Genomic DNA, 20,589 nt, shown 5'->3' with positions numbered 1-20,589 from the left:
GACAGGGATGCAGTAAGAAAAGAACTTTATTGTTTATTGTAAAACAAGAATTTTTTTTTTGGTTTTGTTTTTTTTTAAAGAAACACCACCAAAAGGGGATTAGCTCAGTCCATCCCTTCCTCAGTCATCTGCTTCCAAATCCTATCCTCAAACATTCTGGAGCCAGGGAACGGTGGGGAAGCAGCTAATCAGAGTCTGAGAGCACGATGATCTCCTCTGGGTCGCACTGTGTGGCCACACTCATCTGCAATCGAGTGAGACACAAGAGTCAGAGAGGTCTGGAATATAGGGGGAGGAGAAACATAAGGAAGGACTTATTAAAGATTAAAAACTGGGTTAGGAAAAAGGAAGACAGAGGATGTGGTGAGTGCAATATTCAGATGGTGCACCTAAAGTGAACAGACACTGAAAGAGAATGAAGTCAGGAAAAACAGCCTCGCCCTCTTACCTTGTAAGTGCTAGGCTGGGAGGGTTGTAACTGGGGGGTTAGGGACAACTGGGCTGGAGATGGGCTACAGAGGGAGCTGGTCACCAGGCCATGGCTGGGAGAGTCCACTCTTGTTGAGGAATCAGCAACTGGTGCCATGGAAGCCAAAGGGGAAGGTGGGCTGGGCAGGGTACATATCTTCTTCCCAGTCTTCTCATGTACTTCCCTTTGCCCTTCCACATAGCTAGGGACACAAACATAAGTGTAGGCAGTCTGGGACTGGAGGGAGAGTGTCAGTCTTCCCCAGCAGACTCAGTTCCTCAATACTCCTCTTAGAAAGTCCCCTGCAATCCCTCCTTCGATCCCCTCTTCTTCCTCCTGGTTGTTACCTGTTTCCTAAAGGTCCTGCTCCTGTTTGCCTCTCCTTCCGAAGTTTCTTGCAGGGGGGACTAGAATCTCCCCAGGCATGAGGAGAGACACCTCCATTGAAGGAAGTGGAGGTGACCATGGCTGCTCCATTCTCCACAACAGTGGTGAGGGGGTCCTCTGATTGCTTCCTGGAAGAGGAAATGTCCCCCTCCTCAGGGGAAGGGGTGGTATCCACAGTCAAGGCTTCAATCTCGAGCTCAAAGACCTGAGACACAGGGCTCTCTTTCTCCTCCTGACAGTCTTCACTGCTTCCTGCATCTGCACTGGAGAGCGCCAGGGGCTCTTCTGGCAGCGAAGGTGGTAACACTGTGAGTCCTCTGTTTTGCCGCTCCCCGGAAGACCTGCTGACCCCTTTGCTAGGTTCCAGGTCCTTTTCAGTGGAGATCTGTGGTGGGCCCATGGGGCTCTGGTCTCCATCCTTATCTGGAAAAAGGAAAAGAGGGGAGGGGTAGCATGAGAACTAGGGAAGAACACTGCCAAGAAGGGTCTCAAACAGGTGGTTCATGCCCAACACAAGGAATTGACACGTGAAAAGACTTTCCTTGACATACCTGCTTCTTCCTCCTCCTCCTGACCTTCCATTATTGGTTCCAGATCCCCCTCTTCTTCAGAATCTGTAGTCTCCTCTTCTTCCTCCTCCTCTTCTTCTTCTGCCTCCTCTTCCTCTTCCTCCTCCTCTTCCTCACTTTCCTCATCTTCTTCATCATCTGTCTCAGCCTTAGAAGAGGTAGGGTGTTCCTGGGATGCCATTCCACTAGGGCCCTGGGGGACAAAGGAGTTTCTCTAAGAAATCCCTTCCCTGACCAGTGTGTCTCAGTGGTTAGAATGTCCAGCTGACTCATTAAAGGGTCACAGGTTCGATTCCTGGTTAAGGGCACCAAGGGCACATACCTACTCTCCCCTTCACCCTTCCCTTCCCCCAGCAGGGGCGTGAGGTAGGCAACCAGTGGATATGTCTCTCACATCACTTTCTCTCTCTCCCCCTCCCTCCCTCTCCTCTACTCTCTGAAGAGCAATGGAAAAAATATCCTCGCCCTAGCTGGTTTGGCTCAATGGATAGAACGTTGGCCTTCGGACTGAAGGATCCCAGGTTCGATTCCGGCCAGGAGCACATGCCTGGGTTGCGGGCTCAATCCCCAGAGGGGGGCGTGCAGGAGGCAGCCGATCAATGATTCTCTCTCATCATTGATGTTTCTATCTCTCTCTCCCTCTCCCTTCCTCTCTAAAATCAATAAAATATATATTTTTTTTAAAAATAGCCCTAACTGGTTTGGCTCAGTGGATAGAGCATTGGCCTTCGGACTGAAAGGTCCCAGGTTCGATTCCGGTCAAGGGCATGTACTTTGGTTGCAGGCACATCCCCAGTGGGAGGTGTGCAGGAGGCAGCTGATTGATGTTTCTCTCTCATCGATGTTTCTAACTCTCTATCCCTCTCCCTTCCTCTCTGTAAAAAAATCAATAAAATATATTAAAAAAAAGAAAATATCCTCAGCCCAGCCAGTGTGGCTCAGTAACTGAACATCAACCTATGAACCAGGAGATCATGGTTTGACTCCCAGTCAGGGCACATGCCCGGGTTGGGGGCTTGACCCCCAGTAGGGGGCGTGCAGGAGGCAGCTGATCAATGTTTCTCTCTCATCATTGATGTTTTTATCTCTCTCTCCCTCTCCCTTTCTTTCTGAAATCAATAAAAATATCTTTAAAAAAAAAATCCTCAGATGAGAACTAACAACAACAAAAAAGAAATCCCTTGCCCCAGAGGGTCTGGGTCTGTGTTCCTTCTGCAAACTCCCCCATCAGTCACCCTAGACTCCTGCTGGCCAGTGCAGGGGAAGAACAAGGTTTCTCTAAAGGGTGTACCCCTTCCACACCTCACCAGAATCCAAGGAGGCTTTGGGGGGATCTGGAGAATGGGAAGAGGTGGTTTGGGGGAGCCGGGCTTTTCTCTTCTGTCTTTCGCCCTCCTCACTCTTGTCTTGCATCATCGCATATTTGGAGATTACTTCATCCAGTCGGCTCATAGCCAAGCTCCGGTTTTCCCTAAGGCGCCGGGCCAGGGCAGGGTCTGACAGAGCAGGGTCAATGCCTGTGTGGGAAGATATAAAGTCAGAGCATTCAGCCCAAACCCAATAGAAGGGACTAGAGAGATGCCCCCTCTACCACAGATCTGATATCTAAGGGTAATTGATGGGCATCTCACTAATCCCTACCTGGCCTATAATCATCGGTGAGGTGACAGCCAAAATTGTAGATGAGATCAAGGTGGCGTCGCTCCTGTAATCTGACGCCCACATCTCGAAAGGCATCTTGAGCCATGAGCTGGACCTGCTGTCGGGGGAGGCCAAGGCTGTGCCGAACAGCTGCCTTCTCCACGGCCCGCAGCACATCTCCATAGTCAGGGAAGGTATCAGGCCCTGGCTTGTTGATGAGCCGCTCAATGCGCCTGTTAACCTCCGGGTAGCGGGTGCCACGGTAGGGAATGCGCTGCTCTATGACTCGGCCTGTCAGTGAAGAGCAGTCTTTCAGCTCACACAGCCGCCCAAAGAGACGGATCAGCTTCCGCTTCAACCTTGCCTCCTGCATGTATGTGGAATCTGGATCATCCAATTCTTTGAGATCCAACTCCTTTTCCTGCAGCCGTCGAATCTCTGCCACATAGAGTGCTAACAGTTGCTCCAAGCGCTGGATCTGCCGCCGGGAACCACGGGTCCTTGGGGCCTCAGAGCCAGTGGTCTCGGCATTTGTGGGGTCTGAGGAGGGGTCTGCAGGAGGGTTACTCCCAGAGGGCTCACTAGAGGTGGTGGCAGCAGGGGCTATGTTCAGTTTTTTCTTGGCCGAGTGAGCCTTGAGAACAGTGCAGAGCTCATTAATGTACACATAGAGCTTAGCCGGTCGGCTCCGGGCCCGAGACAGGACCCGAGAGAGGATGTTGCAGAACTCCGCTGAGGCCAGAAACAGAGAGTGGGCACGCTGCTGCCGTTTACAGAGGAACGGGACCACATCAGGATGGTCCACTGTCTGCGCCTTACACAGTTCAAGGAACTGGAGGGTTCAGGGGAAGAAGGGAGGGGAAAGAGACAAGGGAGGGGTTGAGAGAAAGACGGCAGGTAGGGTTAGTGGGGAAGAAAGGACAGGAGAGCCAGGCGGCCACCCCTCTCCCCAGGATACGAATCTTCTCCCCCAAAGCTCACCTCTTCAAAAAGCTTCTCATTCTCCAACTTGTAGCATTTCTTGCCGCCAGAACTACTGTTCCCTCCAGCCCCATGGGGCTGAGAGGAGGCAGGGGCTTCTGGGGGGGGTGAGGCCGGATTGGGGGGTGGGTGGGAGGGCCCTGGCTGCACAGCGGCTTCGTCTTCATCATCATCGTCGTCCAGCACGATGATGCTGTTATCGGTGGCCATGGAGGATCAATTCCCCAGGAGGGAGGAAGTGTGGGGAATTTTGTAATTCCTGCTGGAAGGGGACGGGGCCTTAGAAAGAGCCTCCCCCAGCAGAGCCCCATCCCTTCATCTCACACATTTCCCCATCTTCTTGGGTTTCAGTAACGCCCAACATGTCCTTACTGCCTCTCCTCAGCAATGATTAGCACTATGTTTTGGGGCCCTGTGGTAGGGAGCCCCAATGCATCTGAAACCTCAAGTCCTCACCCCCAGCTCCGCCCCTCATATCACATCCGGTCTTTCAGTTGCGTTTCCCCAGTATTTCTCTTAGTTGCCAAGTTGATTTTTCCTCGCAACCCCTGGGCCACTTCCTGCACTGCGCTCCCGGCTTCACCGACGTCCTCTGGCACAGATCCGAAAACTGCCCCCCTGTCAGCACCGCCTCACGTGTTTCCCCGCCTCTGCTCTCAAACATGTCAAATTCACACCTTCGCCCCAACCTGAAGGATCACCCCAACTCATAGACTCTCTCAATCAAAGCAGATTCCCTCCCAACAACACATTCCCCTTTCCGAATTATCTCCATATTCCACCCCTGATGGGTCTCAAACCGGGGAGTCAGGTTGGTCGTATCTCACCTCAAGTCCCCTCCCTCTCACCCCACCCTAATCTTCCCCATTCTCTCTGCGACCGGTAACCGACTGTGAGCCCCTCACTGGGTTGTCCCGATTCCTCTCGGATCCCAACCCTAGGTCTGGCTCCTTCCCCCAGATGAGCTTCCCGCCAAGCCCCCTCCCCCAGTTCAGCCCCCGCCCGCCCTACTCCCCTTCAGGGGTAGGAGGGAGAGTACCACCGCTGGCCCCACAGACTTAGCGCCCGGGACTCCCCCAGTACCTCTCCCTCGACAGTACCGCTCCCGCCTTCGACCCCGCACCGTCCGGCCCGCACCTCAGAAACGGCCTCTCAGGGCGACCCTCAGCGCGGATATCAGAAGCTCGCATGGTTCCTTCCCCCTCCCACCGCAGGCCCTATTCTGGACCGGAAGTCGCAGTTTCCCCCTTCAGGCACCCGAGCGCGGCCATATTGTCGTACGGAACCCAGTGGCCGGAAGTGACGGTAAGCCGACCCACGAACGCCTCCAGTGTCGCCAGCACAGTGTGAGGCGTGTCTTCCGCTTGACCTTAGGGGCGGGCTTATTGCCGCCGCGCGTCCCTCAGCAACTGGGGGCCGCCATTTTGTCGTACGGCTTTGACTCGTCCCGACTCCAGAGCGCCGCCAGCGGAGCTCTCTTTACCCAGCGCCTCTGAGACTCGGCCAATCGGAAACTTCCTGCGGCGGACCAACCGCCAGCGAGTCGCGTGCCGGAAGGGCGGAGCCACCTTTCCAAGTAGGGGCGGGGCGGCGGGACGGGGCAGCTAGGGAATTGGGCCCCCAAGGCTGCGCCAGGTGCACCGGAGGCGGGGGTCTCCCAGGAGGGAAATAGACCTTTTCCTTCCGAGGGGCTATTGTGGAGCCCCCCCGGCCTGCTTTCCTCCCTGCCAGGTGCCTGCTCCCACGGGTGCATCGACGGCGCCTACCCTCCCCGTCCACGGGCTGCGCGCCCCCGGCTGCGTCTTCGTCTCCCAATCCCGAAAGCAACGCACGTGCACACAACCGTCACAACAGCGCGTTGCTGTTATTACTGTTGATTTGCTTTCCAAGCTCCACACAGGACGAATGAGCAGCCCAGTCAGCGGGACGCAGGTGTTCCTCCGCGCGTTTCCGGAGGGGTCTCTCAGGCGCGGGCGGTGAGGACCCGGCCGCCGCGCGTGGCGCAGGAGCTCCGGGGCCTGGGCCTGGCGACCCGGGCGGCGCTTCGAGGAGGATCTGGGCGAACTGCCGCCGGAGGCCGCGGACGAAAGGAGCCTCGGAAGGGACCTCGGGTCTCCGGCCTCGTCTCCTTTCCCTCGGAGAGCTGAGGACAGAACGAAGAGAGAAGCCAACAAGGATGCCCGCCTCACCGCATCCACCGCGCCCACTTTTAGGGAGGCGGCCGGGACTCGGGGGCAAGGTCGGGTGCAAAGGTGAGGGAGGTCCTGGGGCGACCGGAAAGGCTGGCGCGGCCCGGCGCTGCGGTGCCCGCCGCCGGCACTCCGGGAGGTGAGCATCCTGTCACTGCCCGCCGAGTTCCAGCCGTCCGAACCGCGGCCCGCCCTGCCACTGAAGGACTCCACGCCCTCCTCCCAGGCAGCTGAGCCTGCCGGCTTCGAATTGAGGAAAAGGAGCTCTCTCCAAACAGCTCGAGGACCTGGGAGACGGAAGGAATTTAATTTTCAGATCCTCAGCTTTCCCCAAATTAGTCTTCCTGAGTAAATGCCTGCAGTAGAGGCTCTTTTCCTTCCTTTTCCCTTTTACAATAGACTTTCTCGCTCTTAAAAAAAGTGCAGTTCTCAACCATGAAATCACTTGGAGATAATCTTACCTTGTCTTAAATAAACAGATACGTAGGCACCATAAACACCACCGCATCTACTCATTAAAAATGTATTTTAAAAATTTTAACAATGATAAAATTGTGTACAATCTTCATGCTATTTGATCAGTTCTGCTGTCATTACAGTTGTAATAGTAACCCTGAAGAAAATTTTTTTAAACTAGAATTTTGGTCACAAGAAAGAAAAATATTTTTCATCAGAGACTTTCAAGTATAAAAGCATAAAGTTGTCTCTGGAGAAGTGGAATGGTAGTAGGAGTTCAAGGAGAAAAAGAAGAAAAATAATGATTCCCAATTGTATAGAGCATACTTATTTTTTTTAAGTCATATGCTTTTTTGTTTTATTGATTTCAGAGAGGAAGGGAGAGGGAGAGAGAGATAGAAACATAAGTGATGAGAGAGAATCACTGATTGGCGGCCTCCTGCACACTCCACACTGGAGATCAAGCCCACAACATGTGTCCTGACTGGGAGGCAAACCTGGGACCCTTCAGTCCGCAGCCCAATGCTCTATCCACTGAGCCAAACCAGCTATGGCCTTATGTATTTTAATGTTTCAATTCTGATATTTCAATTCCTCTGGACATTCAAAAGGATGATTTAACTGTCTTATTTAAAAACTAGAGGCCCGGTGCACAAAATTCATGCACGGAGGGAGGGTGGGGGGGAAATCCCTCAGCCCCTCCTGCACCCTCTCGGGATCCCTATGGGATCGGGCCTAAAATGGCAGTGGGACATCCCTCTCGCAATTCAGGACCACTGGCTCCTAATTGCTCGCCTACCTGCCTGCCTGATCACCCCCTAACCGCCTCTGCCTGCCTGCCTGATCGCCCATAACTGCTCACCCGCCAGCCTGATCACCCCTAACTGCCTCTGCCTCAGCCCCCACACCCGGGACCCAGACTTGCCTCCTCTGGCTGGCCGAAGGCACCCAGGACCCTGGGCGACTTTGCCTGGGCCCTGGCTTTGTCAGGAGAAGGACGTACAGAATACGTCAGGTATATCTGGTCTAATTAGCATATTACCCTTTTATTAATATAGATGTGAATATTTTCTTTTTGTTGTTAATCCTCACCGGAGGATATTTTTCCCCCATTGATTTTTTTTTTTTAAATATATTTTATTGATTTTTTACAGAGAAGAAGGGAGAGGGATAGAGAGCTAGAAACATCGATGAGAGAGAAACATCGATCAGCTGCCTCCTGCACTCCCCCCACTGGGGATGTGCCCGCAACCAAGGTACATGCCCTTGACCGGAATCGAACCTGGGACCCTTCAGTCCGAAGGCCGACGCTCTATCCACTGAGCCAAACCGGTTTTGGCATCCCCCATTGATTTTTTAAGTGAGAGTAGAAAGGAGGGAAGGAGGGAGGGAGGTAGACAGAAAGAGAGAAACATCGATGTGAGAGAGACACATCGATTGGTTGCATCCCGCACATGCTCCATCCTGCAACCCAGGTATGTGCCCTTGACCAGAATGGAACCAGAGACCCTCAGTCTGAGGGCCAATGCTCTAACCACTGAGCAAAAATAGCTAAGGCTAAAATGTGAATATTTTCAATATGCCAGGAATTACATCCTTGAAATAATTTCAATTAATGATGAAAAAATTTAGATGCTTACTTAAAAATATGTGAAAAGTACAAACTTCTAAAAAATTGTTTCCTGGAGTATAGGTGCAGAAATTTTAGACAGCTGCTCTAAACTATCCAAGTGTCCCCTCCACAGTTCCCAACAGTCCCACCTCCCCCCATCTCCCCTCTCACCTCCTTGCCAGGGTAAGAGGATGTTTATAGAAAAGGTGGTCACAATTCCAGCTCTTCCTCCTTCTGAGGTGTTCCCAGAAGCCATTCCCCAAATGTTGCCCATGGCAGCGGCCACAGGAGCTTATAAAGAGCCTCCAGCATCAGTAGTGTCAGAAAGAGGGCCAGGAATATAAAGAAGGCCTTGTCCAAGGCCTGACGTAGGGGACCCCTGGGAGGAGAAGGTCCCTGGGCAAAAGCCAGGAACACATCCTCTTCACCCACATAACCCTCCTCCTCTGCCATCCCAACCTACAGCCTGACAGCTGGCTGGATCGGGGAGGCTGGGATGGACGCCTTGCTCAGCAAGGCCAGGATTAAGGGGCGTGGTGGCTCCAGGTCCTGCACCTGCCTGGCTTGACCTTAATTCGAGAGAGAGAGAGAGAGAGAGAGAGAGAGAGAGAGAGAACTGGGGACAGTGAAACAGGGAAGGGCTTAGGGTAGAAGAACAGAAGAAGCAGCAGGAGAGCCGGCCAGGCTGCTCTGGCTCTACAAATGTAGGAAAGAAATGAGCTGAGGCGGGCTGCTCTGACTCACTGGGAAGTCAGAGAAAGGGGGCCTTGGATACAGGTTCTAGGATGAGCTGCTCTGCCCATTGCTCCCCTGGTTGCAAGTCCTTTGGGGACCCTTAGAGTTTAGGAGATGCGCGCCTGTGGGGGAAGAAGAAGGGGAGGGCAAGGTGCAGGCATGCTCCTGGGGGGAGAGCACACCTGGGTGGGACTCCCTCTCTTTTAAAAAAAAATGTGTTTTTATTGATTTTTAGAGAGTGAGAGCAAGGGAGAGGGAGAGAGAGAGAAACATCTATGAGAGAGAGAGAAACATCTATGAGAGTGAGAAACATCAATCAGCTGCCTCCTGCATGCCCCCAACCGAGGTATGTGCCCTAACCCGGAATCAAACTGGTGACCTCTTGGTGCATGGGAGGATGCTCAACCAACTGAGCCACACCGGCCAGGCAGGGTGGGACTCTCTTACTGAGGCTGGTGGGAACAAGAGTTGCAGAAGCGCAAGGTGAGGTTTATAAATAAAAATAAATTAATTAATTAAAAATAACAAAAGGAGAAGAGGAAAGAAAGACCCTGATTGGTCAGCAGGGCGAGAGTGTATGATTGGGATTTAACCAGTTGGGGCAATAATAAGGAAGAGTGAGGTCCCGATCTGAGTTGCTGGTGGAAAATGTTCTTCAAGAGGTTGTCGTAGAGCAAGGGTGGAAGGCTTTTTCTGGACTCTGTTCCCCAGGCACTGACCTGAAGGTTCACGAGGGAACTGACGCCCCGGTGGAGACCTAGGGCTCCTGGATAAGTGGTGGTGGTGGGTGGGCAGCCAAGGAACAGGTGTGTGTGGTAGTGGACTTCGTACCTGGAGCCTTTAGGGTCTCTTAGCTAAACTTTATTTTGACCTTAATAGGAGGACCTTGTTAACTTGGGTAAATTTTGTTGACCCCAAATAATACAAAGGATGTAACAATTTTTTTTTAAATCCTCACTTGAAGATATTTTTCCTTTGATTTCTAGAGAGAATGGAAGGGAGGGAAAAGAGGGGAGAAACATCAGTGTGAGAGAGACACATCAATTGGCTGCCTCCCACATGTGCCCCTACAAGGAGGGGCTGGGGAACCTGTAACCAAAGTACATGCTCTTGACCAGGAATCAAACCCAAGCCCCTTTGATCCACAAGTCGATGCTCTAACTACTGAGCCAAGCCAGCCAGAACCAATTTTGTTTAGAGTCAACTCTTATTATCATCCCTACCGCCAAAGGAATTCACATTATAAGTCTAAAAAAGCTGGATCAGGGCCCAAACTAATAATTATTAGTTTTGTTAAATTAATTAAACAAAAAGGCCATTAAATTGAGATAGCTCTTATTTAAAAGAAACAGGTGCACCCAGCTGGTGTGGCTCAGTGGTTGGACATCAACCTATGAACCAGGAGGTCATGGTTCGATTCCCAGTCATGGCACATTTCTGGGTCGTGGGCTCGATCACCGGTGTGGGGTTTGCAGGAGGCAGCCGATCAATGATTCTCATCATTGATGTTTCTATCTCTCTCCCTTCCTCTCTGAGATCTATCTATCTATATCCTACCTAATAAAAGGGAAGTATGCAAATAACCATCACTCCGCTACGCACACGATTGGGCCGGCGGCGGCAGGCTGGGGGCGGGACTTGGGGTGGCCAATTGGGCCCCAACGGCCGGCACTGCGGGAGGACCAATGGAGCCGGTGGAAGGCGCAGGTGGCGGAACTCGGGGTGGCCAATTGCGTGGCTGCCAGCACCAGTTTTCTGCCAGCAGCAGTTTTCCTCTGGCCACCTGCCGATCGGAGCGCCTCCAGATCGGAGTTCCTCTCGGGGTGGCCAATCGTGCTGGCGGGAGGTGCTCCGATCGGCCGGTGGCCAGAGGAAAACTACTGCTGGCGGAAAACTGGTGCCGGCAGCCAGGTGAAGGAAGGTCTATTGCACGAAACTTCATGCAACGGGCTTCTAGTATATATATATATATATTTGTGGGGGAGTTTGAAAAAGGAAACTTTCTTCATTGCAAAATAACTCAATTGTGATACAGCACAGCTCTGAAAATAGGACAGATGCGAGGCAGTCCTGGGGTCAGGCGGCCCCTCTCCAGCTACAGCTCTGCTCTGCTCCTCAGTGGTCTGCTCTACTCCTTGCTGGTCTGCTCTGGGCTGTGCTGGTATGCTCTGTTTCAGCTCAGTCATAGACACACAATCTTTAAATAGGAATGGAAATCCTTTTATTACAGCAATGATACACACTTCTTTGAATTCCTTCTGAATTATATGCCAAAAAATCACATAATGATCCATCATTAAAATGATTTGTAATGATATTCAAGCTAACAAGTCAATTAGATTCTCTTTTAATTTTGTTTAGAGCAAAGAATTAGAAGCCTCTTGACTTGCTAAAAGATTCATTAGTCAATTATTAGAGGCAGCCGATCAATGATTCTCTCTCATCGTTGATGTTTCTATCTCTCCCTCTTCCTTCCTCTCTGAAATCAATAAAAAAAATTTAAATTGTTCTTTGGTTTGGCATCCCAGATGTTTTTACATTTCCCTACCTTGGGAGAATGACAAGTGGGCAATAGAAAAGTGTTAGATAGGACAAGGATCTCAAGGTCTGGACGTTCTTACTAAACACTCTTCTTGCTAAATGTTAAAATGTAGCACAGTATTTTGCAGACCGGCTGTAAACAGAATAACCTTGACAGGAACCCAGCCTGATAAGTATAGCCAATTGCAAAGAAGAAATCAACATGTAATTGACCAAATAGTGTATATAAGCTGTGACTAAGTCTCCTTTGTGGGAGGCAGAGCTTTGGATATGAATCCCCTGTCTCCTTTACTCCCAGCAATACATAAAACTACGTCTTGACAACCACGTCTCTTTTTATTTTTATCTTCTTTAAAAATTGATTTTAGAGAGGGAAGAAGTGGGGGTGAGAGAGAGAGATTAATTTGTTGTTCCACCTATTTATGCATTCATTGGTTGATTCTTGTATGTGCCCTGACCGGGGATTGAACCTGCAACCTTGCTGTATTTCAATGATACTCTAACCAATTGAGCCACCAGGCCAGGGCCTCTCATTTAATCCTATCTAATAAAAGAGTAATATGCAAATCATCACTCCACTACACTCACAAGCCACACCCACCAGCCAATCAGAAGCGATATGCAAATACACCCAACCAAGATGGCTGCAGCCTCGGAGAGCGGCCATGGTCTGAACTGGGCGATTGGAGCCGAAGATCAGAGGGGAAGATCGGAGCCAGCTGGGGGTCCCTGCCCAGGGCCCGAGCCTCAAACAGAGGCTTTCAGCCTTGGCAGGGGCAGAGCTGGAGATTGGAGGAGATAGGTGTGAACTACAGAGGAAACACCTTTTCTGACCGCTCATTGGCTAAGCTCCCTGTATGCCACTGGTAATATTCTTAGTAACTTGGGTATAAGAATCCAAAAAGGTGGTCTAGGCCTTTTCCACCACACTCCTGGGGAAAAAAAACTAAGGTCCGCTGCTGGAAGGCTAAGAAATGTCATAACTTGTCCTACACGGTTTGGCTCAATGGATAATGCCTAGGTTTGCCAACCGCAGAGTCCAGGTTAGATTCTGATCAAGGGCATGTACCTAAGTTGCAGGCTCCTCCCTGGCTGGGGTCCAGGCCAGGGCTCATGCAGGAGGCAACCAATCAAAGTGTTCCTCTCACTGATGTTTCTCTCTGTCTTTCCCAGGGCTCATGCAGGAGGCAACCAATCAAAGTGTTCCTCTCACTTTGATGTTTCTCTCTGTCTTTCCCTTTCTCTTCCACATTCTCTAAAAGTCAATGGAAACATATACTCAGGTGAGGATAAAAGAAAGAAAGAAAGAAAGAAAGAAAGAAAGAAAGAAAGAAAGAAAGAAAGAAAGAAAGAAAGAAAGAAAGAAAGAAATGTCATATCCTATGAAAGACACATCTTGAAAATGCCTAAAGAAAGTTGTCATTTTTTCTTGGTGAAGGGACTGGAGTCCGTGTTGATGAAAACACCTTGGTAGCTTCGGTGACTGGCAGTGGCTCCAGCAGCGGGGTGATGGGGCTGGTGCCTTTCCCTGATCAGCCCGGTTGTCTCCCACAAAGGGAGGCCAGACTACAGCTTAGGCCCGCTCCCTATGGGAGCCGTCAGTAGGACATCCCCTGAGGGCTCCCAGTATGTGAGAGGTGGCAGGCTGGGCTGAGGAGACCCCCCCCCCATGCACGAATTTCATGCACCGGGCCCCTAGTAAAAAATAAAATAAAATAATATATATATATGTGTGTGTATGTGTGTGTGTGTGTGTGTGTGTGTGTGTGTGTGTGTGTGTGTATTTCAGAGAGGAAGGGAGAGAGATATAGAAACATCAATGATGCAAGAGAATCATAGATTGGCTGCCCCCTGCTCGCCCAGACCAGGGGTTGAACATGAAATCTATGTATGTGCCCAGACTGGGAATCCTTTTGGTGCACGGGACCACACTGCAACCAACTGAGCCACCTGGCCAGGACTGGAGGACTTATTTTCTTTCTTAAACTAAATTTTGCTGTTACTGTTAATCCTCACCTGAGGATATTTTTTCCATTGATTTTTAGAGAGATAAGGAGGAAAGAAGGGAAAGAGGGAGGGAGGGAGGGAGGGAAGGAGAGAAAGGGAGAGAGAAACATGGATGAGAGACGCGTTGATTAGTTGCCTCCTGCATGCGCCTTAACTGGGCTGGGATGGAACCTGCAACCGGAGTATGTGCCCTTGACCAAGAATCGAACCCTTGACCCTCAGTGCGCAGGCTGACACTCTAACCAATAGCAACGCTGGCCAGGGCTAAAGTAAATACTTTCATTCTTTTCTGGAGGACTCTTTATACCAGAGATTGCTGATAACACTCTGAGACCTTCCTGCGGGCATGAGAGACAAGCAAAGAACTAGCCCATAGGCCGATTCAGGGGAAGGGGGGAAGGAGAAAGCTATTAGCCGATTACAATCTACAGGTCCATAGAGTCAATGTATTGCTTCAGACATAAAAAATGACCGATTGCAGTAAGTGATGTGGAACAGTGGGAGAGAGAAAGATACAAAGAGTAGGAAGACATTGAGCTAATTGGTAGAGTGGCTCGGAAAGGGTCCGGAGGCAGGAAAATGAACCAGTCCAGGCATCTCGGGCAGAGGGAGCAGCTAGGGGAAGCGCCAAGGCACAATTTTTCTCATTGTGTCCGTCTAGAGGTTTATTTATTTTAATGGTCTTTTTAAAGAACCTGCTCTTGGTTTCACTGGTTTTTCTCCACAGTTTTTGTTCTGAACTTCATAGTTTTCTGCTCTAATCTTTCTTATTTCCTTCCTTGTTTGCTTTGGATTTAATTTGTTCTTTTTTTCTGATTTCTTAAGGTTGAAGATGAGATTACTGATTTAAGTTTTTTCTTGTTTTCTAGTGTGGACGGACAGGCCACATGCTAACCTGTCAAGCTCAGGGAAGGCCTGCATGGCGGTCTTGCAAACTCAAAGACCTGAAGTAAAGGATGGTCTAAAATTAAACTTGAACTAAAAGCAGTTATGGTGGGTAGTCATGTCCTAGGCCGGTATCTTCCCTGACAAGGTCAATCTTTACCTTAACTGAGCTTATTGTCTATAATTGAAATGTCAGGGTAACTTCCCTTTTTTCAGGACCCCTCAGGGCACAGCCAAATGCCCTGGGTGCCAGGACAGATACCACAGATTCCTTCATTGTTATTGTTATCACGTTAATTGTTGACTGTTAACTAACCTGTACGCACCTATATAAAAGAGGCATGTATCTATCATTTTACTCCTTATCTAATCTCAGAGGTTTATGTTCCCCCCCCCTTTGCTTTCTCCCTCCTCTCTAATCTATCACCAATGGATTTCATGTAACCCACCTACGTCTCCTCCTTTGACTGCAACATATAAAAATAGAGGAAAACCCGCCATTCTCTGGAGCACTATCCCAAATCCTTTGAGATTCTGCTCCCGGTAATTGTCGACAGTTTGGTTCAAATAAACTCACAAAAATTCTTTACAGGTTTGAATGTTTTTATGTTAACACTAATTAAATGTTTAAATTTTCATTTAAGCACAGCTTTGTCTGTGTTCCACAATTTAAAAAAAAAAAAGATTTTTTTAGAAAATATGTTTTTATTGATTTTAGAGAGAGAGAAGGGGAGAGTTAGAAACATGGGTGAGAGAGAAACAGCAACTTTGCAGGGATCAACACTCAACCACTGAGCCACACCGGCTGGACTTCAAATATTTTTAAAATTGATTTTTAGAGAGAGAGGAAGGGAACGAGAAAAACATGGATGAGAGAGAAACATCTATGGACTGCCTCCTGCATGACCCCTGCCAGGGATACAGTCGTAACCCAGACATGTGCCTCGACCAAGAATAGAACCAGCAACCTTTCGGTGCACAGAACAATGCCCAGCCAACCAAGCCACAGCGGCCGGGGCTGCGTCCCACAAATTTTGATATGTGGTGTTTTTATTTTTATTCAATTAAAAGTATTTTCTAATTTCCCTTGTGACTTCCTCTTCAACCCTGTGTTATTTAGAAGTGTGTTGTTTAATTTGCAAATATTTGGGAGATATTTCAGATCTCGTTCTGTTATTGTTTTCTAATTATATTTAGTTGTGGCTAGAGAACACACTTTTGATGATTTCAATTATTTTAAATTTGTTGAGGCTTGTTTTATGGCCCAGAATATGATCTATCTTTTTTTTTTCCTAGTTCCATTTATTCCAGCTCTGCCACCTGATCTATCTTTTTTTAAAATATATTTTTATTAATAAAATAAAATAAAATATATATATATATATTTATTGATTTCAGAGAGGAACGGAAAGGAAGAGATAAACATCAATGATGAGAGAATCATTAATCGGCTGCCTCCTGCATGCCCCCTACTGGAAATGAGCCCACAACCAGGGCATGTTCCCCAACTGGAAATCGAACTGTGACCTTCTGGTTCATAGGTCGACACTCGACCACTGAGCCACACGGTCTGGTCTGATGAATGTTCCATATATCCTTGAAAAGAATGTTGGTCTCCTCTGGCCGGGTAGCCCAGTTGGTTAGAGTATCATCCCAATGCACAAATGTTGCAGGTTCGATCCTTGGTCAGGGCACATACAAGAAGCAATTAATGAATGCGTGAATAAGTGGAACAACACATTCCTCTCTCTCTCTCTCCCCCCACCCCCTCTCTCTTCCTCTCTAAAATTAATAAATTTTAAAAAAAAGGAATGTTGGTCTTCTGTTGTTGGGTGGAATGTTCTATAATGTCAATTAGGTCAAATTTGTTGACAGTGTGATCAAGTCTTTATATCTTTGTTGATTTTCTATACACTTGTTTTTATCAATTACTGGGACACGAATGTTGAGATCTCTAAATGATAATTGTGAATTTACCTATTTTGCCTTTTCGTTCTGTAAGTTTTGTTATATGTATTTTTGAACTGTGTTCGATGCAAGAATATTCAGGACTATTATACCTTCTTCCTGAGTTGATTTCTTCTGTTTGTTTTAATCCTCATCTGAGGATACTTTTCCATTGATTTTAGGTAGATTGGAAGAGAGAGGGAAAGACAGAGAGAAACATCAATGTGAGAGAAACACATCAATTGGTTGTCTCCTGCCCGCGCCCAGACCAAGGCCTGGGCAGGGGAGGAGCCTTCAACCAAGGTACATGGCCTTGATGGGAATCAAACCTGGGACCCCTGGGTCCGCAGGCCGACTCTCTATCCACTGAGCCAAACCGGCTAGGGCCATGAGTTGAGTTGATTCCTTTATCATTATGTCCCTCTTTATCCCTGGTAATATTCCTTATTGTCAAGTCTAATTTGTCAGATATTAACATAGCTCCTCTGCTTTCTTTTCTTTCTTTTTTTTTAAAAATAAATCGTTATTGTTCAGCTTATTATAGTTGTTCCTCTTTCCTCCCCTCCCCATAGCTCCCCTCCACCCGGTTCCCACCACACTCCCTGCCCTTACCCCCTACCACTGTCCTCGTCCATAGGTGTACGATTTTTGTCCAGTCTCTTCCTGCACCCCCCCACACCCCCTTCCCCTGGAGAATTGTCAGTCCACTCTCTTTCTATGTCCCTGATTCTATTATATTCACCAGTTTATTCTGTTCATTAGACTTTTTATTCACTTGATTTTTAGATTCACTTGTTGATAGATATGTATTTGTTGTCACTTTGTTGTTCATAATTTTTATCTTTACCTTTTTCTTCTTCTTTATCTTCTTAAAGAATACCCTTCAGCATTTCATATAATACTGGTTTGGTGGTGATGAACTCCTTTTGCTTTTTTTTATCTGTGAAGCTCTTTATCTGCCCTTCAATTCTGAATGATAGCTTTGCTGGGTAGAGTAATCTTGGTTGTAGGTTCTTGCTATTTATCACTTTGAATATTTCTTGCCACTCCTGTTTGGCCTGCATAGTTTCTGTTGAGAAATCAGCTGACAGTCATATGAGTACTCCCTTGTAGGTAACTAACTGTTTTTCTCTTGCTGCTTTTAATATTCTCTCTTTGTCTTTTGTTCTTGGCATTTTAATTATGATGTTTTCTTGGTGTGGTCCTCTTTGGATTCCTTTTGTTTGGGATTCTCCTCGCTTCCTGGACTTGTAAGTCTATTTCCTTCACCAGGTGGGGGAAGTTTTCTGTCATTATTTCTTCAAATAGGTTTTCAATATCTTGCTCTCTCTCTTCTTCTGGCACCCTTATAATTCGGATGTTGGTATGCTTGAAGTTGTCCCAGAGGCTCCTGGAACTATCTTCATATTTTTGGGTTCTTTTTTCTTTTTGCTTTTCCAGTTGGGTGTTTTTTGCTTCTTTGTATTTCAAATCTTTGACTTGGTTCTTGGGATCCTCTAGTCTGCTGTGGGATCTCTGTATATTATTCTTTATTTCAGTCAGTGTATGCTTAATTTCTAATTGGTCCTTTTTCATATCCTTGAAGGTATCACTATATTTCTTGGAGATTTCTAGAAGATTCTTGAGTAACCTTATAACCATGGTTTTGAACTCTATATCCAGTAGTTTGCTTTCCTCCATTTCTTTCGTTTGTGACCTGTTTCTTTGTCTCCGCATTTTGGCTGATTCCCTGTGTTGACAGAGTCGCCCTGTGTGCTAGGTGTCCTATAGGGCCCAGTGGCTCAGCCTCCCCAGTTACCTGAGGTGGACACTCTTGGTGCACCCCTTTGTGGGCTGTGTGCCCAGTATTGTAGTTAAGCCTTGATTGCTGTTGGTGTCACTGGGAGGAATTGACCTCCAGGCCAATTGGCTGTGAGGATCAGCTGTGTCTGTGATGGGAAAACTTCTGTGCTGGAGACACCCTTATGGGGCAGGACTTGCTTCAGTGGGGCTTTGGTGCTCACTGAGTCTGCCCCCTGAGTGTGTCTCTTATGGATGTGAAGAGTTGTAATCTGGATGGTCTCACTCTGACCATTGTGTACACTGGCTCTTGAATCTCCAAGGAGGTGCAAGGTCAGCCACTGCCTGAGGCCACCTAGCAGGAGCTACAGAAAGATCTGCAGATTCCTCCTCTTTATTTGGGGTTTGGAGGTACCCAGATGAGGCCCAGCTGTGAAGCAATGCAAGCTGCTGTGGAGCCTTGGATCTTCTTTTGGAACCTCTGGGGCTCTCTGACCCAGCTGCAGTTTGTTAGATTGCAAAAGGCCCGGCCATTCATATGCAAAAGCCTCTGCGCACAGCTTGGGTGGGGTTGTAAATTGGTGGGGCTGGGTCTCTGGGAATCACCAAGGTGGAGCAAACAGCAATGGCTGCTCGTCAGCTCCACTCCGAAGAGGCCTCTGGGTCTCTGTGTCGCAAGGCACCATGCAGGAACAATGATCACTGCAAGCACCTCTGTGAGAAAGCTGCCCTCATGTTCCGGCTCCATGCCAGACAGTCCAGTTTTTCTCCGTACGAGGTATGAGTCTGGGTCTCCAACGTCTTGCCCGGAACTGGAGTTCAGAGCAGTTGGGAGCTTGTATCTCTCTCCCGATTGAAAAAGACAACAGTGTACCCAGTTGTCAGCCCCTTTCGTGCGCGCCTCTGTACCTCCACACTTCCACACCTCCGCACCTCCTACTGGACTCAATGCGCTTTTCTGTTTCCTTCTAGTTGTAGAATTTCCACTCAGCCAGCCTTCCCGTGGTTCTGGATGATATTCATTTTGTCTTATAGTTGTAGTTTTTATGTGTTGTGCTCAGCAGCAAGTTCAGGTGTTTACCTATGCCATTATCTTGGTTCTCTCCTCTGCTTTCTTTTTATTAGTGTTCGCATAGTTTGTCTTCTTGCATCCTTTACTTTTAACTTAAACATGGCTTTTATATTTGATGTGTTTATTGTAGAGGGTGTATATTTTGATTCTTGCTTTTATCTGTGTAATATAGTTCAAAAGTAAAATAGGTAAACCATAGAGTGGGGGAAAATATTCACAAAATGTATAGACAACAAAAGACCAATATGAAAATAGGTAAATAATTTCTACAAATCAATTAAAGAAAGAAAACACAATGGAAAAATGAGCAAATGATTCTGTGAGACAGTTCATGAAAGATGATATTCAAATGGCCAATAAACCTATGAAAAAGTATTCAACTTCATTAGTCATCAGAAAAATTTTAATTAAAACCACAATGCAGCCCTAGCCAGTTTGGCTCAGTGGATAGAGCATTGGCCTGTGGAGTGAAGGGTCCTGATTCCAGTCAAGGGCACATGCCAGGGTTGTGGGCTCGGTCTCCAGTAGGGGGCGTGCAGGAGGCAGCCAATCAACGATTCTCTCTCATCATTGATGTTTTTATCTCCTCTCCCTTCTTCTCTGAAATCAATAAAAAAATATATTTTTTAAAAAAACCCAACGCAATAACACTGCATCTCTCCAAAATGACTGAAATGAAAAAGGTAACAAGAACAAAATTGTGGAAGAAACAGGAGTGCGGTGTGAACATGGGGAAGCAAAAGAAAAAAAAGGCAGTATGTCACCATGAAGTGAATGTTTAGTCTTAGAGATCAGAGGCTTAAAGAAAAGGATAGATTAAAACCTAAAGAGAAAGAAAAGAGAGATCCTAGTGCACTCAAAGAAAGAGAAGTCCCCCTCACCCCTCCTGCATATTCTTCCAATATCACACGGCACCTTACCACATCCTGCTGGATACCAACTTTGTCAGCTTTTCCAATAAGGCCAAACTGGACTTAGTGCAAGCAATGATGGATGTCTCTATGCTAGATGTATCCCTTGTATAACTGACTGTGTAATGGCTGAAATTGAGAAATTGGGGCAGAAGTATCGAGTGGCTCTAAGGATCACCAAGGATCCAAGATTTGAACTATTACCATGCGCACACAAAGGAACCTGTGCAGATGACTGCTTAGTACAGAGAGTACTCAGCACGAGTGTTCTATTGTGGCCACAGTTGACTGGGACCTTAAACAAAGAATCAGGAAGATCCCTGGAGTTCCCATCATGTCATGTCTAACCACAGGTGCAACACTGACTGGATGCAGATGTTTATGGAGCCCCTTGGTTCTAATACTTAA

The 20,589-nt window shown here is 47.9% G+C and overlaps 2 protein-coding genes and 1 pseudogene across 6 annotated transcripts; 1 reads left to right on the top strand and 2 right to left on the bottom strand.

Moving 5' to 3' along the window:
• Nucleotides 1–14: 14 nt before the first annotated feature.
• Nucleotides 15–5,331, bottom strand: DAXX (death domain associated protein). 4 transcript variants are annotated; one of them, XM_079780091.1, is made up of 8 exons: nt 5,185–5,331; nt 4,048–4,306; nt 3,067–3,898; nt 2,728–2,942; nt 1,408–1,618; nt 817–1,279; nt 449–671; nt 15–244 (listed from the first exon to the last, which is right to left on the bottom strand). In XM_079780091.1, exons 2-8 carry the CDS (start codon nt 4,255–4,257, stop codon nt 185–187), a joined length of 2,214 nt encoding a protein of 737 aa, XP_079636217.1. In that variant the 5' UTR covers nt 4,258–4,306; nt 5,185–5,331; the 3' UTR covers nt 15–184. The 4 variants fall into 4 exon arrangements, with proteins under 4 accessions (XP_079636217.1, XP_079636218.1, XP_079636219.1 ...); XM_079780092.1 differs by having other exon boundaries at nt 5,131–5,322; XM_079780093.1 differs by having other exon boundaries at nt 4,048–4,309; nt 5,185–5,322.
• A 3,183-nt stretch (nt 5,332–8,514) lies between these two features.
• On the bottom strand, nt 8,515–8,757 carry SMIM40 (small integral membrane protein 40; the record flags this gene model as incomplete). Its single annotated transcript, XM_079780124.1, has 1 exon — nt 8,515–8,757. The coding sequence occupies one exon, from the start codon at nt 8,755–8,757 to the stop codon at nt 8,515–8,517; it is 243 nt and encodes an 80-aa protein (XP_079636250.1).
• Nucleotides 8,758–20,035: 11,278 nt separating this feature from the next.
• LOC307105765 (rRNA-processing protein FCF1 homolog) lies at nt 20,036–20,589 on the top strand (annotated as a pseudogene). The gene has a single exon. The product of its transcript is annotated as an rRNA-processing protein FCF1 homolog (transcript).

This window comes from Cnephaeus nilssonii, assembly GCF_951640355.1.
Source record: "Cnephaeus nilssonii genome assembly, chromosome: 9".
In the NCBI taxonomy this organism is placed as follows: Eukaryota; Metazoa; Chordata; class Mammalia; order Chiroptera; family Vespertilionidae; genus Cnephaeus; species Cnephaeus nilssonii.
This window is presented reverse-complemented; position numbering and strand designations above follow the sequence as displayed.